Source organism: Lepidothrix coronata, unplaced genomic scaffold (genome assembly GCF_001604755.1).
Source record: "Lepidothrix coronata isolate B3197 unplaced genomic scaffold, Lepidothrix_coronata-1.0 Scaffold8, whole genome shotgun sequence".
In the NCBI taxonomy this organism is placed as follows: Eukaryota; Metazoa; Chordata; class Aves; order Passeriformes; family Pipridae; genus Lepidothrix; species Lepidothrix coronata.
The window spans coordinates 11,085,832-11,104,495 of NW_016690188.1; the positions used below are offsets into that span (position 1 = coordinate 11,085,832).

Below are 18,664 nucleotides of genomic sequence, written 5' to 3' on the forward strand. Positions count from 1 at the left end.
ATTTTTCTGTATTCAGAATTTGGATGTGGTTTTCCCTTGCTGTCACAATAGCAGAGGCCTTACGTGTTCTGGAGTGGTTATGGCAGACCACATGATCCATAATTTTCAGTGGTTTTTTGCATTTCCATCTCGGTACTTAGACTGATTTTTCTCACTTGTGTCAGCCATATCCAGCCCTGCACCACTACTTTACTGAAGAGTTATAGGTAATCCAGGGACACAAGCAGTAAAGACCTCTGCTCTGCCATGAGGATTAGCCTCATTTCAGCCATGGCATGTACAGCAGTCCTGTAGACGCTGACAAAGAAAACTGAGAATTGTACAGCCGATATTAACTCCTTTTCAAAAGCCAGGGACACATCACTGCTGCTAAACAAGAGTTTTCTAGACTGGGTGTTAGCACAGTGCAGCTATAATCATGGCTGTTTCCAAATGAAGAAGAGATGTCAGCACTGTTAGCCTCTAGGCACCACAAAGACCAGAATCCCATAGTTAAGCACCATGTAATCCCTACAGACATCCCATTTAATAGAGTTCTTGACCCAGTTAAGCAGGAGTTTCTTCTTTTAATCATGACATGAGAAATTCAGGCCCACAGGAAATGCTCCATTTAGATCAATTCCCAGCTAAATGTATCCCAAGTAGACAGTTTGAAATTCCCGATAAATCAGCCAGGATAATCTGGGTGATATGAGACACCCCAGTACACCTCTAAAACTGCAACAAGAACGAATAACAATCAGGTTGCAGGATAGTGGCTGCTTTTGTGAAAAAAGAAGTCTCTGTGTACCTGTCTAACTACACACACACATATATATATGTGTATATAGACATCTATATATGCATCTTATACCTGGCAATTATATCAGTAACAGAGGATTTATTTTCCAAGTATTTTGGAGCAATAGCCATGCCTCTGATTAACAACTTGGGTATGATCTTGATATCTTTGATCTAAAATCATGATGCCAAGGATAAGTTCCCCTCCTCTGCTGAAATATGAACTCTCTTCTCCAAATCTCCAGCAAGCTATTTCCCATAGAATTTTGAGGACTGTAAACCCCACTTTTGGTTGTAAGCATCTGCAACTGAATTTCTACCAAGGTCACCATCCTATTGCAAGTACCTGAACAGCAATGGAGATGAAATAACCACTTCGGAAAACACCAGTTTGCCATGCAGAAGGACAACCAATACAAAACTTAGTGATGGATTTACTAGCTATAAAGCTTTTCATCATGCTCAGTTCTGTAGGCAGTCCAACTGACATTTACATGTTAAGCTTGTAAGTATATGCAGGGCTCTGGGCTATATATAAAGAAGACACAGCTGTCAAATCTGGCATCTCTCACCTCACAGGACTAATAACTGGAAGTGTTTTCCACAGGAAAAGAAAGCCTTCTTAATAAAGAATCTTGGTTTTTGAGCTAATAGTATTTTTATGCTCACAAAAGTCACTTCAGGTAATTTTTAGGCATATTTCTTAGGTAAATGTTGATTTTTATGAGGTTGTATTGATAGAAACAAAAATACCTAGATATGTTTATTAACAGAAGAATGTAAACTAGGATATGACAGAACAGAACAGAATAGTTCAGTTGGAAGAGACCTGCAATAATCACGTAGTCCAACTGCCTGACCACGTCAGGGCTGACCAAAAGTTAAAGTGAGTTATTAAGCGTGTGTCCAAATGCCTTTAAAATGGGCCAATGACCGCCTCTCTAGAAAGCCTGTGCCAACGTTTGGCCACCCTCTAAGTAAAGAAATGCTTCTTAATATGATGTCTGAACCCCACAGAATGTAGCTTTGAACCATTCCCATGTTCCCTGACACTGGATACTAGGCGCAAGAGATGAGCAACTACTCAAGTACATTTGTTAAATTTTTTTTTAAACTCCCTGAATAGTCTCCTGAAGCAAGTTTGCAACATGCAAAAGAAAAGGATGAAACTTTGAAATAATGAAAAAGCTTCCATGTGACTTTGGCATTTGTTAAAAAATGTAATTAACAAAAATCCACCTCAATAAAACCTTTCCTTCTGAGCCACGTAATCATTCTTTCCTCATTGACAAGAGTACATAGTATATTTTAAGTTTATTCTAAGGGTACATGTGTCTGCTCAGGTGGAAAACACCATTACTTTATGTGTTAAAACTGTAGTACAAAGACAGCTCTCTGATCTGAGATTTCACACATCTTTCTAGTAATTAAATTGAAAATTCCCTCAGTTCCCTAAGACATTAATTTATTCTGATGGATTAGTATTCAAATAATTTAATTACCATTCCTGGAAAATTCTGAATAATGTAACAACGAATTATAAGGTTTTCTGAAGATTTTTCCTTGAGAATATAAGAAATGAGAAATTTACTTAATCCTGTAGAATTCCAAGAAGGGTATGGGGCTAAACTCTTTGCCTGTTGGCTTCACAAAACTTAAACCAGCTAGATCTGGCTCACCAAATGAAAAAAAAAAAAAGAAAAAAAAAAGACTGTTACCAAATTAAAGCAGAGTTTAGATTTATTTACAAAGGGCATCAGTAATATTATTCCTGCTAAATTATTTTTCTTTTTCTGTAAAGAAACATTTAAGAACTCATAATTGACATTTCCCTGGACTTCATAATATCCCATAATATTCCTAGTTAATGTACCTTAAGCTCTTTGTCCTCAAGTCGGTGCTGTTGTGATTGCATGCTATATATATATTGCTCACTGTGACATTTCCATTGAAGGTCGGTCAGTGCTGTAGAAGAAATCCCTGGTGGAACTCAGAAGAACAACCGACAGAACCTGTTAAGCCTAGGTTCCACTTTCTCTGTGTCTACAAAAGACTACACAGCAGCTGCTTCATCACAGAAATGTTTATTCCACAGGAAGGAAAAGGTGAATGATGAAAAACATATAGGCTGATTTCAAAATGTAAATATCACTAAAGGGAAACCTCTCATTTAATTGTTGTTCAACAGCGACCTGCATATTAGCTGCTGAATCATCTCATTCTATGAGTATTCTAAATTGACAGACTCCAAATCAGGCATGATCCAGTTGTGATATCTCAGAACTGACAACAGTGAACAGCTCATGTTCGTAAAGACTATGCAAAAGCTGATAATTGAACCCTCTCTAACTACGTGTGATTTCTGCAAGCATCAAACACCATATGGACTGTTTTCACCAACCACTTTAAGAGGAGCTTCAGAACAGCAACAAAATTTACAAAGCTACTGAATCCAAACGTTTGCTGGTCAATGGTGCTCCAAGGACTTAAAAGTTTTGTTACAGAAATCATAGGCTAGCACCGAGTGTGCCAAACCAATAGTTTTCCTAACTGTCTATTTGTAGTTGCTAATTTGTTGTAAGACTATGTTAAATGTGAAGGGTAATGTTTCTTTGGCAGCTGAATCACAAAAGTCCAGAAATAATTGAATCACAGAAAACTCCACAATGATTTTTCCTATGGAGCTTTCTGTTGTGGAAGAAGGGATAGGTTTTAGGCTGATGAGCTCTTTCACCTCGTCTCAGTTCAGAAGCTCAGGACTGACCAGTGGCAGACATTTGGTCAAGAGCTGCAGTTAGGTAGTTTGGAAAATTATCCTTTTACATATAAATTTGGTTTTAAATTTTATTAATATGATTTTTGTTGAGATAATAATTGAGTTTCTCAGAAGGAGTTCAGCAACCGTTATAACAAAGTGCTAGTCCCTCTTTAATGTAATATAAAAGTGCACTGTCTGTTGGCAGGACAATAGTATTATTATGAAATAAACCCTAAATTTTTTTTAAAAGGATCTAAATGAGTCAAGTTACTAAGTCATGGACAATGGCTGGAAGGATTCACATCTTATCACTTGCAGACATTTAGTTATTTCTCTCTGCATAAGGTATCTAAAAGCATAGATAAATCTGGTGAAAACCCAATGTGCAAAATTACCTGAGGTGGATACTCAGCAAGAAAAAAACCATCTTGCCCTGTTAAAGTTTGTTGAAGTAAAAAAAAATTAATTAAATGTCTACTAATAAGAACTATCACTCAACCTTTATTATAGGGAAGAAAGCAGCTCTGTTTTTCAGTCTGGTTCCTATGTAAACCAGGCTTATGAAATCACAGTGGTGTGTATGTATGTGTTTACATGCCTGTGACTGTCCTCAGAGTAACTTGAGAATCAAATGGGAAAAGGTCTCAGAATAAATTAAGTTTCCATAAGTGTCATGAAAATAGGTGCCTTGTAAAGGAAATTAATCTTGGTTAAGTGCCTTTACAGAAGAAAAGGCTTCAGCATGAGCTTACCCCCACTTAGACCACAGAGTCTCCACACAGGAGAGACCTCACACAGAGAGAAGTCTTCAGGCAGCATTTGCACATTATTGGACACTGCAGTCAATTAGCTCCAGCCCGTAGATCAACAGAAATGGGTTTCATTGATACTTGTGTTTGGGATTTTCATTACATTATGGAGACAATTTACTAAATTTCTAAATTTCCTCCTTGAAGTTTTCAGGTCCAGAATTTATTATTTTGTCTGGTGAACCACCAGTGACCTTGCAGCTGCCTGGATCAATTGTGGTAAGTAAGTACATCAAGAATTTAGGACTAATCTAGCTACCTTTTAGTTGGGGCTCTTTGTAAGTTGCATCTGAGTCCCAACTCAGTTTTCTCGCCATGTCTTCCTCTCAAAACATATTACCTTCAGAGGTATTGAGACTTGAAAGGAAGTGATTTAATTCTCACTGCTATTTAGTTATTTCTGTTAGTTTAAAATTAGCTTAATTTATCCTTCTCAGCTAAGAATGCTCACTTTAGCCCAAGACTTTTGAGACAAAGATTATACAACAAATATGCAATGTGACATCTAATGCCAATGTATGGGACTTCTCCAGCTTGCAGCCACATCCTTTAACTTTCATTGAGATAAGGTAAAAAGGTGACAGCATACAGCAATAAAAATGAGGGCAAAGAGAATTTGGAATTACCCCCAAATCTAGAATAGCCCTGGTGACTATAGAGTCTGGATACGGTCAGCTGTTTTGTTGGGATTCTCTGGGTTTTTTAAAAATTATAAATGTTTGTGATATTAATTTATGAGAAGACAGGGAACAGCATAATGTTGTGACCATTTTCGTGAGGTTATGTAGAGATAGGAGACTAAGGGACCTCAGTAATACAATGCTGTGGAACCTGAATTGCTTGTATTTGGCACTCATTCTTCATTCTTTGTTGTATGTTCTTAGACTAAAAAAGGGAAATCCTATTTGTCCCAAAGGGATCTCAATGTGATTCTACTCAATGGGCAGTGCCTCGAGGTGCAATGTGACATCAAGACCAAGGCAAGAGATGTTTTCAACACCGTGGTGGCGTATGCAAACTTGGTGGAACATTTCTACTTTGGCTTGGCTTACCTGAAAGGTAATGAGACAGCTAAATACAGCAACAGCTTTCTCCCTCTGTGCCTCTGTAGTCACTTCATTAATGAATTCCAGTAAGATCTTTTAAGATCCTCAGATGAAAGCAGACAAAAAGCTTAAGCAAAAGTAAGGTACATTGGTTTAAACTCTACTGCACTGAGTTATAGCATGTCTATCCTAGAACTGTGCATATTACTAGATGATATTCCCACTCAGAAAAGGCTGTGTCTCAGCCTTGACCTGGAATAATACTGAGCCATGTAGCTCCAGCAGAAATTCCAGGAAGCACTGTACTGAGGAAGGCTGACTATCTTTGTCCCTAGATAGGACTACAGCTTCTATGTCATCTACAAGACCCACCTCTCCCTAGTCCATTTCTGGTGGCAAGCATGGCTGAGAAGCATACCTTGTGCCTAGGAATGCAAGCTCCATCAATTCTATGTGATTCCATAGATACCACACTAATCCAGCATCTAACAATTGTAATCCTAAATTACATACTGTTATCTTAATTCTCCATCAAAGAGCAGAAAGTTAAGCCATGACACAGAGACGTAAATCTCACTGACATCCACAATCCATTTTATATTTTAATGCTGGTGATGCACTATATGAAGACAGCAGAACTTTGAGCTGCTGAAGTATATCCAGATTTATTACAGAACCCAACATTCTCATTTCAGGTAAAGAATTCTTCTTTCTGGATGAGGAGACTAAACTCTACAAAGTGGCCCCAGATGGCTGGAATGACCAACCCAAGAAGAAAACCTCCATCATTAATTTCACACTCTTTCTAAGGATAAAATTCTTTGTCAACCACTTTCATGTTATCCAGTAAGTGCACAGTTCTGCTGGCTGCAGGAAAAACAGTAACTTTTAGGGATACCCTTTAAAGCTCCTCCTGTGTTCCTAAACCCTTCTGTATTCCAGGCACGGCTTGACAAGGCATCAGTTTTACCTGCAGCTTCGTAAAGACATTTTGGAAGAACGATTATATTGCAATGACGAGACTGCCCTGAAACTCGGCGCTTTGGCTTTACAGGCAGAGCTTGGCAATTATGCTTCTGAGGTGCGGATAAATAATACAATATTTCTCTGAGGTTTCTCTCAAGAACTTTTGCAGCTTTTGTTTGTCACATAGCATTTAAAGAAGAAATGTGAATAGCACAGAATTTCATTTAAGTCCTTCAGTTAAATCCTTCAGATTTAATTAAAAAAATTACAAAATTCTCCCAATTAAGGAGCAGTATTGAGCCAGGTGAATTTGGCAGGAAATATGGCAGAATGATGAGAGATTCTTTATCCTTCATAACTGATAACATATCCTAGAAACCCCAGAAAATCTGTAGAAAATTTCCAACATAGGCACAGCATGGATGTGCAGAGGGGCTTAGAGAGTAGTAAACATGGAAGAGAAAAACAAATGAACACTCCAGAATTCACAGCTATTTTATGTGCAGGCTCAGATCCAGAAGCCACAAAGACAGGAAGGTCACAGACAGTATATCTGAACTAGTTGTCCTAGTATTGAAGTGCATAGAAAATGCCCATTTATGTTCTCTTCCATATCCTAAGTTGTATAAATTAGTTATATAAATTAGTGTAGCTCTACTAATTGAACTCTGAGTGGTCTGATCCATCTGGTCGGATCCATCACGGCCATGGTCCCCCAGTGTAGGTTGCACTGATGCACTGTAGCTGTCAGCTCTAAGTGTGGAACATACTGTAGGACACACCTTTATCCTCTCTGCACAAAGAAGTGGTATGTGCTTTGAGCACCTGGCTGAGCACAGATACAAGAGACACAGGCTGTCAGGACTCTCTACCTGTTGTTCTCCACCTTCCTCTAGGAAACATGGTGGCTTCTGCATATGGGCCACCCCGAAAATGAAATGCAAAGAATAAGAAAAGTCAAGTAAGAACAAAAGGCTCTTGTTTCTCTGGGTTTTTTGTTTGTTTTTTTTCCCCACAGATGCATGGAAAGAACTATTTTCGTGTCGAAGACTACGTTCCAGCAAGTCGAATAGAGAAAATGACCCTGGCGTATGTACAGCGAGAGCTTGCTAAATTACATCGTATGAATCGTTCCCTATTTGAGGATGAAGCTGAACTAGAATTTTTAAAGGTAACTTGCCATACCCCGAACATTATTTATTTATTTATTTTGAGGTGGAAAGCCCCTCTCTATTTAGCATTTTCTCTTATTTCCTTCTTGCCTGATACAGTGGATTTTAGATATGGTGAATAAATTTAAATAGTCAACAAAAAACTCTGAGTTTCATTCTGCTGTAGATACTTTCACTGAGAGTTTATATAAAGTGTTAAAGCACATTTTAGTGTATTTTCAGCATCCTAAGGCTTGATGCAAATTTTTGGCATGTTACTAACATGTCTGGGTTCAAGATGATTATAAAACATGGGAATAAGCCTTTTTTTGGATTTCTGAAATTACAGCAGCTGTTCAGCCACTTTCTAAACATGTAGTGATTGCTTGTTTAAAATTATCTGTGAACCCTGGAAGTGAGGGAGGAGTTCTCTGAAGTATTTCCTCACATGACTATATCTCTAGGGCTCAAAAGTGTCATGATGATGTGGGATTTAATTTTTTCCTGCTAATTTCTACTTCTCCCTAAACTTCTCTGCTTTCCATCAAATGAATAATATCCGAGATTAAATAAGGGATAAATATTAGCACCCATTTTGCTGCAGTGCCACATGCTTTTATTTATAGCATCATTTTATTTCAGTTGCTATTTAATTATATTAGTTCCCCATCTAACACTGTCAGTGGAATTGAAGAAATGACAGTCCCATCATGTGTGGCAAATCCGGTGAAGAAAAGTAGCTTTGTTAGTATCTGTTTCAATGAATAAGTCTATAGAAGGAGCCAACACATCACACAAAGTGAGAAAGATAGCCCCCATGGCAAGAACATGTAAATTCCAAATATGAAAGGGATTAAAAATTAAAATCCAGATTCAGCTAGTGATTATAGATGCCCCAGTTTTCAGGACCTGAACATTTGTACTATGGATACTTCCTGAAAAACGGATCTTCTTAAAGTGTTTTATTTTGGTCACTGAAAATTTCTATTCATGGTGTAAAAGTCATTTGGGGGTTCCACAGCAGCTTCCTAGAATGAAAAAAAAGTTTTAGCACAAACTCATGTTGATCTGCAGATCACAAAAGAGGACAGCAAACCCTCCTCATATTCTATAGTCACATTTTAACATTTTTGAGGCCAAGTACAGGAGGTAGAAAGACAAGCATCAACACCCAGAGAGTCTGGATGAGTTCCTCAGAGTATTCTTGGCACAGTTGGAGGGCTGGAGCAGAAGCTGGCTCCTCAGTCCCCTGCAGTTTAATCCTACTTAACTTTTTGCCCTGAAATGAGCACTGTGGAAGAAAGAAGTGACACTGAAGATCTGTTACTATAAAGTCTGGCACTGAAGGGATATCTAAGGCAGTGAAATTCCATCCAAAGACACCACTATATTTAGGTGAAACACTTTGAGGTACAATTTAGCCAAACCTGTAACTTAAGATGTTGGCAATGGAAACATATAATGTCTTATTTTCAAAGATGATAGCCATGAAGGAATGGGCATACATACCTGAGTGAGTTTGGTGCAAGCTGGGAGCTGTAATGTCACTGCAGTTAAGATTTCCAGTTGACCGTCAATGTTGTAGAGAGGAAACCCCACAACCCCATAATAATGTCAGAGTAGCCCTGGCACCAAAATATTAGTAGTTTTATTAAGATAATCATATTTGCTATACCTCGTGGTTTCTGGGTTTGCTCATGGAAATAGAAAAGAAAATGGAAATAAACAAGGTTTCACAGTAGTTAGCTGCACTAATCCTGTGTGGATTTCTATTCAGAAATGCAGCGGCAGAAACGCTGAGTACCTCAGTGCCACTGTAATATTTAGATGATTGTGCAGGAAGCTACAAAACACCCCTACATCTTCAAGTGAAGTATGTGGGAAGTGTTATTTCAATTTTACACATGGAAAATTAGTGTATGTAGTAACTCTATGACATCCTAAAGTAAGGTGATGACTCTGTGAGGCAGTAGGCATGCAAATTTGGTAAGGGTTTTCAAAGGATCCTTGACAGAGTGAAAGAACACTCAGTAAAGAGACTCAAAAACATTTCCTCTCCCATCTACCTGCCTTTTCAGTAATTAATGTTTTTCAGTAATGCATGGTAAAAGTCCTTTTTCTCTACAAGGTGACTCAGCAACTTCCCGAATATGGAGTGCTATTCTATCGTGTGTCCCAAGAGAAGAAAGGAGCAGAAGGGGACATAATCCTGGGAATCTGTGCCAAAGGCATCATTGTCTATGAGATCAAAAATCACACAAGAATTGCCAGTTTACGATTCCAGTGGCGTGAAACAGAGAGAATTTCAGCTCATGTGAGTTGGAACTAACTGAACCTCGTCTCCACTTCATGACTTTACTCCTCTTCTTCCTGACACTTTGCATTAAGAGCCAGAATTAGACTCATTCCATACAGGCAAGTCATTTTTGAAAATAGTTTCAAATCAAAGCTGGATCTGGATGTGGATATGAAGATACCCAGTTCTTCATGAGGTATAGTTCTAGAGGGTTTTTGCCAAAACTGGAGTTAAATTACTATAACACTGACTAATCTGGTGTTGACTATTACAGAGAGACTATGTCAAACCTCTCTATGGCATACTGCATATTCATTCCTCTCTTGTCTTTACTGCTCTCTCTTTTTTCTTCTGTTTTCTTACCTACACCAGGTAATAGGATCATGTCTCCTGCTTCCAGATCTCATTATTCCTATCCCTATCTCTGAGTATATTAACAAACTAGTATTGGTGACAAGATTGTGATCCTTTCTAAGTGGGATTTTGACATTAGAGGTATATCCATCTACTGATGTACGGTCTAGGTGTGTCAAACTGCATCACATACTTCTCAGCTTGTTTGCTCTCCTCAAATGGTCCTGCTGCTCCTTGAAGATATGTTCATTTTCACATTAAATTTGTTTAATAATTTTAACATCTGTAGGGCCAAATTTTGCAGTTCTAGCAACCTGCTCTCAATGCATTCAATGTCCAAAGGCTCTTGACTTGTCACATAGAAGATACATAGACATCTTGCTAACGACTGTTGAATTTACAACAGGCATTTACTGCACCCAAAAGGCTTGCAGTCAGGCATAAATACAACTGGACAAAACCAGACTATATAAATGAACTTTCAGTACCTCAGTGTAGTGACTGATATATAAAGCGAACTGTGCTGGTTTTTTTCCCTTCAGAGAAAAAAATTCATGATTGAAAGCAGCTTCAGTGGCAAGAAACACACCTTCATTACTGATACAGCGAAGACATGTAAATATCTACTGGACCTCTGTTCTGCCCAGCACAAATTCAATGCGCAGATGAATTCTAGGCAACTTCGGCAAACTTCATCAGGTGAGGTATAAATGCACTTTCATTACTGGGCCCATAGGACAGGGTTAGGTTTTAGGAAAGGTGCATTCACCAAAGCTGAGAATTAGAACCCGCCACATTAGTTTCAATCTGCTGCAGTTAGAAAATAATGCCTCCTACTACACTGGAAGTTAGAGGAGTGTAAGTCTAACTTGGCATGTGCATGTGAATGGGTAGGTGTAGCAGGTGAAGAGGGGTTCTCTGATGATAATAACAACTATGTAGCTAAACTCAGATTTAAAAAAAATAATAAGCATGATGTCACTTCCCTTCAGGAGACCTGCTTAGAATTATACCCCAAATGTAACATGAAAATATTCCACAGAAATTAGAACTATAGTAGTGCCCAGATATGCTGGAGCTGAATTCAGTTATCTTTGCATAAAACAGGGATTCAACCCCACGGTTCAGTCCCAGGACAAAACCACTAAACCAAAGGCACATGAGTCATACCCTCTCAACTACATAGCTGCTAGCAGCTCTTATCTTAGATTTTGCCATGTCTGTGGAAGATATTACTAATATCTCCTTAAGACTTCAGATTTTCCATAGTTTCTAAGACAAGGTTCTGCTCAACCCAGGGCAGTTACATAGCACTTCTCACCCACAATTCTCAGCATGTTCTGTAAAGATGGGTGAGGATCATTATGGGGAAACTGAGGCACATAAGAAATAACAGTCTAAGCTGACCACTGTCATCACTCTTGACTTCAGTGAAGCAACAGGAATTTTCACTAGCTCATCATTTCACTGCCTTGAACAGAACCATAATCATTTACAACCCCTGAGTGTTTGACCCAGTAAGTCCTAATAGGAGAGTCAAGTGTCACGCCTTATCTGTTGGCATACTCTTTTCTGCAGTAAAACTGTAAACAAATTATACCATGGGATATAACAGGACTATTGAAATATTGCCTCCTTCTCACTAAAATCATTTAATGAAAGGTGAAATTCCACCAGCACAAATTTGTTCCCATGGAAAAAAAAATGCTAGGATAGCATTTAGGTTCAAAGCACCTTTTGTTGCTTGATGCCTGTAGCTTCAAACATAATTTAGTGGGACTGTGCTTTTTAGCATGCAAATGAGTGCTAGTAGTAAATCCTACAGTTTCCTGTGTCACATTTGTTTGTAGTAATATGTCCTAATAAAAATTATTACATTCCATATATAACAGAATAAATGATTGAGAACTAAGAAAATTATAACCCAAGTCCTGATTACAAGTACACTAAACCACTGAAACAAGCCAGACTTACACAAAGCATGTGACCACAGGTTCTGAGGTTCAGTGTGTGCTTGCTGTCCCAGAAAAAAAGCTTTGTGAAGGCAATGACAGACAGTAGTACAAAATGCTGCTTTTGCCAACACAGTGAGGCTGTAAAAGATTATGAGACTCTTTCTGCACACTTCTGCTTCTGTTGCACTGTTCAGATGTATAAGTCACCATCACTTCAAAACTTGATAGCAACCCCCTGCTTCGGAATCACCATAGCAACTCCAGACTGCACTAATACTGTGGACAGTTAAGCCTTCTGATGCCTTAAGAAATGCCTTTGATCAAAGCCACCAAGGAAAGAGGAGCCTAGATTTAATGCTGCAGAGTAGTGTTCCAGAAAGTTGTATTCAGGTTAATATTTATTAGGAAAACACACGGGAGGTTAGCTGTCATTTATAAGCAGAATTAAAGCCCATATTGATGCTGGCCTGTATCAAGCAGAGTTTTTGGGTTTGGCTTCAATTTTCTGCTCTCCCTCTCTCCTCCAAATTCCCTCTTCAGACCACCAGCTGAGAACCTAAATAAATTAATGCCTCCTTAAGCACTGTCTTGTTTCAGAAAAATAAAATCCTTTTTGTATATAGTAGAGCCCAGGTGTCATTAAGCAAGTAGTAGATTTCACAGGAAAGTGGAAAACTGGCCACCAAGATAGTCCCCTAATTAACTTCACTTGTGCAAATCACTCAGCTCTTTGGCACCTCTCTGAATGTTGGAAAGTACGTGTGAGTAGAGCTCCTGTCTTCTCAGATATACATATAATGGAGGGGAGAGCCTGTGAAGGATCAGAAATTACTACCAAGATGGCTAATTCAGACTTTGACAGACAGATATGTCTCATATACCAAATATTTACAAAATACACTTTACAGAGATATTCAGGTTTAAATTATATAGAGTTGTACGTTTCATCTGTCTTTGTGGAAAGTGAATTTGTAGTATAATTCACAGAAATGAAACCTAAATACAGTATATGCCTTCTGTGAAAGAAATGGATTGAAAACTACTCACTCCAAGGCCTGGGTATTCTCAAAGATACAAGAAAAATATATCTGTAATGTGGATCTTATTTTTTTTTGGTATGTTCAAAAGGTTAGATGGAAAGTTCCTTTGAGCTTAAAAAGATGGGACAATATCAGTGGATTTGTCTTTCCTTCCTTCCCTCTCTCCCTTCTTATTCAGAGGACAGTAAATTTGTGGAAATAGACAAATCAAATTCTGCATATGCAGCTCAGCGTGAACACCTTGCTCTTATCCAGAGACTGTCTCGTTCAGAGAATGTGCTCTATGGAGCAAATCTGGAAAACCTTTCTGCTGGGATGATGAGCAAATCTTGTGATAACCTCAGTGTGGAAACCAACAACAGGATGAGAGACAAAAGCAATCTAGGCAGGTAGGTTTGCTTTTTCCTCTAAACTTGTGTAAGAATATTCAGTCGTAATTATATAATTGCAAACCTCTGTGCTAAACTATGAGGCAACCTTTTTTTTTAAAAGTTTTTATTGTGGTCACATCAAAAGTCCGGGGCTCCATGGTGCCAGCAGTAGCGCAAACACAGGCAGGAAACTAACAGACCAACAGATAAGAACTTGAAAAAGAATGACATTTAAATTTGTACCAGACTCAGGAACGAACCATTTACTGGGTTATGGGGAAGTATAAAAATAAGGGAGAATAAATGTAAAATCTGTTTGTGTATCTTCTTGGAAATGGCAATATGTGAACTAAATGCACAGTGGAAGCTGTTTCTGATCAGGAATGGAGGAATCAACTTGATTCCTCCATGTCTAAAGGTGCAAATCATAGGGAACAGGACAAGAACTTCCCTCTCCTCATTTGTGTTGGTACACTCACCTGTGTAGGTGGTTACTATAGCTGCACCCAGTCTCAAGGCCTTTGATGAATTCTAGTGCCTTTTAGAATACTAGAAGTTAGAATAGAGCCAAGAAGAACATGAATTACCAGGAAAATTTTTAGACACAGTTTTGTCTAAACAAACAGCAGGGCTAAATGAATCATGCTGAGACTATGCTGTGTTTTCCTGATGCCTGCACTCAGCTCAGAGAAAAACACAGGGCAAAATCAGTCATATGAATGGTCTAATGGCAGCTGTTATTTGGAAGTAAATGCTGGCAAGGATAAATTACCTCTCCCCTACAATGAAATGCTTGCTGAAAAGATATAAACATGTGCCTTCCCAACTTGGCGCTGACAAACTGACAATGAAGGGTGCTAAATACCCTTGCTGATTTGTTATTTTAACATACCTTCCTGCAGGTCCTTATCAGGCCTATCCCAGTCAGAAATGCACATCAATTTGAATGAAAAGCAAAGGAGCTATGACTACCTCTCTATCCATTCAACTCAGAACACAATCAGTGGTAAGTATAATAATCATAAAGGGAGACATTATCCTTCCATATTTGCTGTTTCAATATCAGGATACCAAGATATATTCTACTTACAGATTAAAGAATAGCCTATTGTACTTCTAGTTCTGGGAATTAACCCAGAGTTTAGCAAGACAAGCTGTTTTCTTCCCTTTAACTCCTGCTTTCTGTCTGGATCAGTGATAAGGGACTTCATGATAAAATTATTCTATAATAGTGCCTATTGCTCTACAGAGACGTAGTTCAGTACACCCAGAGACTCTTGCACAGGGCAGTGTCCCTCTGCTCAGAGGTTTGCAGAGGTTTGGATGGCAGTTGAGATCTACAAATCAATATATAATGCATAAGACAGCACAGGCTCCAGGTGGTCCTCTCTTTTTGCATTTGTGTGACACTAACTGGACTAAGGCCTGGATACCTAATTTTCTAACAGAAGCCATATTGCATGCACACCGTGAGCAGATCTATGGAATATGAAGCTATGCTTAATTGGTTAGTCCATTTTAAAAATAGAACTGTACTTCAAAAACACTGTGGCAATTGCACAATTTTAAGTACTGGTAACAGTACTGAAGTCACCATTGCAATCAGTGTTGGTTCAATTGCACCTTCAGAGCCAAAAGTGCCCACAGGCTAGAGTTTCCAAAGGAAGCCATAGAAGATTTTGTGTCCAAATCTTGGCCAGGTTCAATGGGCACTACATGCCTGACTCTTTAAACATCCTAACCTTAATAAAAACATTGCAGAAAAATGCAGTCTCACAGAAAGGAATATTATAGGAAGAGCTTGCACAACTCTGTACATAGACTTTTCTAAAGAATGAAAACTTCCGAACATTTGTTTGAGCTTCTTGAATTATACTAATTCAGAAGTAGTGGCAATATAGAAATCAAGGACAAGATATATTTTAATTTTTGGAGCTCCAGTTTTGTGAAATATATGAATCTACTGTCTCCCTGCATTAATCTACATTTATTCTAGCTGTTTTGTTTCTGCAGCACCTGCATCACCAGCCATTCAAAAGGAAGTTTTTCTAAGTGGTCTAGAAAGAGAAATCATTTGTGTCAGCCTAAAACGTGACCCTAAGAATGGATTTGGTAAGTAAGGAACATATTCCTGGGACTAACAGATCCTGGTGCTAACACTGATACTTGCTGAGTTAAGCTGGGCAAGACTGTAAACTTGTTCTCCCCATTTATACTTCGTATAGAAGAAGACTACCAGTCTTTGTAAAGGATTTAGAATTTCCAAGACTGAAAAGGACTAAGCACATAACTCAAGACCACTATGTTTTAAGAGGACTAACTAAGGCCACAGAGATCAAGGGGACCAAGTGCTAAGAGTAGAATGAAAGGAACATGGGTTTAGTTTTGTATCTGAAATACATGTGTACTGATTTTATTTATCTTAAGCCTCACAGGTTTTACATGTGAGGGTGCAAAATATGTACACAAACTCAACGTGAATGTTTGTCAACCTTTGGATGTTTATTTGGATAATAACCATCTAGTTATCTAATACTGTAATAACACTGTATCCTGTTCCTGTGGATGAGTTCAGAGGACCATCCGGTTTCACAGCTGACCATTAATACAACTAAAAATCAAATTTCTAGATGGTGCAGGTCTGTGGGTAATATCCTAATCCCAAACCCAACTCTTATAGCAGTGAGAAGAATATATTCTGCAATAGGCAGAGCTAGGATAGTGAAATTGAACTACTTGACAATAGATTTAATTTTCTTAGATCTCTTAGAAGTTTACATGGCCCACCTTAGATTTCCTGGTTGCATGATGTAGAATAATGTTAAAAATTATCTGAAGAGCTTTTATACCATTTTGCTCCTGCAGGTGTTAAACACTGCAGGTCCACCTAATTTATGACTCTTACAAGAAAGTAGTTGGGGGTCTTTAAAAGTAGAAAACTAGGAAAGCATTCTTACTGAGAAATTATATTTAAATAGCGACCAAAGTCACCAGCACACTTTAATTATAATGTAAGTTTAAAGCTCTCCCAAATCAAGACCTTGATGCCATGTAAATCAGAGCTCCCTATTCCTCAGACCATGTATAAAACATTGGAGTAAGAGCCTTTTGTGCTCCTAAGGTTCATCTTTTCTAATACTGCCAGTGTCTCTGCATTTTCATGCTATCTCATTTTTGCAGGTTTTGTAATTATTGGAGGAGAAAATGTAGGAAAATTAGACCTTGGTATCTTTATCGCTTCAATTATCCCTGGTGGACCTGCAGACAAAGCTGGAAATATCAAACCAGGTCATTATCTTTAGTTTTTAATTAGAATTAAAATACTTGCATAGTTTAAAGTTAGCTACTCTGGATTTATTTCCTCATTTAGATGTACTTTGTCTTGGTTTTATCCTTTTTTTTTTTTTAAGGCGGACGACTCATCTCTGTGAATAATATTAGCCTTGAGGGTGTTTCATTTAATACTGCAGTTAAAATCATACAGAACTCTCCTGACGAAGTGGAGCTCATCATCTCTCAACCTAAAGGTATAAAGGCAAATGCCTTTGCTATCTATGGAACGCTAATAGTTAACTCAGGACACTCATATTTATTAGGCACTGGGATGTAGTGGTAGGTTCTTGCTACTCAGTGCCAGTTATAATAACCATGCAAGCAGTGAAAATAGTCAACTTCTAGCAGGTATCATGTGATCTCTGTTCTATGTCAGTGTGAAAAAATCTATTATGAGCTGCATTGCTGAACACTAAGGGAATTTTGGCATTTCTTTATCTGATGGAGAGTCATAGTCCTCTGCAGTGATGAAGCAAATACATTTCTCCACACTTATAATAGCAGCACTCCATTGTATGGTGACTAACTCATTTTATGGATCAGATCTCACACTCAGTTGAAATAGGAAGTTACTTTGTCCTTCTGTTCCGGGGTATAGCAGTATTTGCCTTCAAATTTACTTACATTCAGCAATGTTTTATTTTGGTATGGCTTTACAGACTTGTATGAAGAAGGATTAAATGAAGAAAAGATTCTATCAAGAGGAAACAGTACTAGTGGATCTGAGATCTCTTGTGTAGACAGTGGGAGAAAAAAGATTCAGGATTGTCATACAGCTCTCCCCAAAGAACAAGACATAAACATAGATGAACTTGAAAAGACTCTTTCCTGGAGTATAGCACCAAAATTGGGCTCTAGGATTCCAGCTCCTTCAGCTGATAGCCTGGATGCAGAGGTAACTGAGATTTTGATGCTGCTCAGTAATGTTACACCCAGCATATAACACATAACAACATAGCAGCTGTTAAGAATGGAAGGTAATTGAGAAATTAAAAACATGTGAAAAGGAGAATGAAAACCTTGGAATAAATTACATTGGAAATGTCAAAATCATAGACACGTCTGAAATATGTGAATGGGGAAACTGTTCTACAAAATGTTATTAAAAATTTTCCTTCCTTTTTCAGTGGAGGCACAAAGTTTTGATTATTTTCTCAAACTCTCTTTTAAGTTTTCAACCAGTCACAGAACAACAACATTTTGTGTCTAATTTCCTACTATTAGACATCCTCCCTATATATACTCAGCTTATGCACATATAGACAGATTGTATTTTGAGTACCATTAGCATAAGCTTCAAATAATATCAGAGATAGAAATTGTGTCATTCCAGGTTTGCAGTGACAGCAGGATCAAATCCTTTATATCTTCTGCAAATGCTCTCTTCATTTCCACCCCCCCCAGCTTTTTTCTTTTTAAACTGAGATACTGTAATGTCATTAGTGTTTATATTTTTGAGACAGGTAGCTGATTCTGCCCACTTACCATCTCCATCAGAAACGAACTCAAAGGAAATCTACACGGTGGAGCTTCTTAAAGAAGATGGGACTTTCGGAATCAGTGTGACTGCAAGTGTTACTGTTAATCTTTCATTTTGTCTGTCAAACTGTTTCATGATCAAGAACAAAGGCTCTGCTCATTCCCCGGTTCTTAGCTGCACAATCTGTGAAAGAAGTGTCCTGGCATAAAGCACATGGCAGTACAAACCCTTTTCATCCTTTCTCAATTTCAGAACAAGATCTACTACTGAAAGTGGAATTTGGTCAGGGAGGGATATAGCTAGAGACTCTAGAAAACATGACACA

General features: G+C 38.2%; 1 protein-coding gene across 1 annotated transcript in view; it reads left to right on the forward strand.

The window, feature by feature from the left end:
* Positions 1-18,664, forward strand: part of FRMPD2 (FERM and PDZ domain containing 2) — a 59,519-nt gene that overhangs the window by 6,466 nt on the left and 34,389 nt on the right. The window contains exons 5-19 of the mRNA XM_017803836.1: positions 2,735-2,885; positions 4,495-4,566; positions 5,232-5,406; positions 6,089-6,239; positions 6,336-6,474; positions 7,378-7,530; positions 9,639-9,824; positions 10,703-10,859; positions 13,334-13,544; positions 14,429-14,532; positions 15,540-15,638; positions 16,707-16,814; positions 16,937-17,053; positions 17,519-17,754; positions 18,323-18,427. Coding sequence (XP_017659325.1) covers positions 2,735-2,885; positions 4,495-4,566; positions 5,232-5,406; positions 6,089-6,239; positions 6,336-6,474; positions 7,378-7,530; positions 9,639-9,824; positions 10,703-10,859; positions 13,334-13,544; positions 14,429-14,532; positions 15,540-15,638; positions 16,707-16,814; positions 16,937-17,053; positions 17,519-17,754; positions 18,323-18,427 — 2,164 coding nt within the window. The remainder of the gene's footprint in view (positions 1-2,734; positions 2,886-4,494; positions 4,567-5,231; positions 5,407-6,088; positions 6,240-6,335; positions 6,475-7,377; positions 7,531-9,638; positions 9,825-10,702; positions 10,860-13,333; positions 13,545-14,428; positions 14,533-15,539; positions 15,639-16,706; positions 16,815-16,936; positions 17,054-17,518; positions 17,755-18,322; positions 18,428-18,664) is intronic.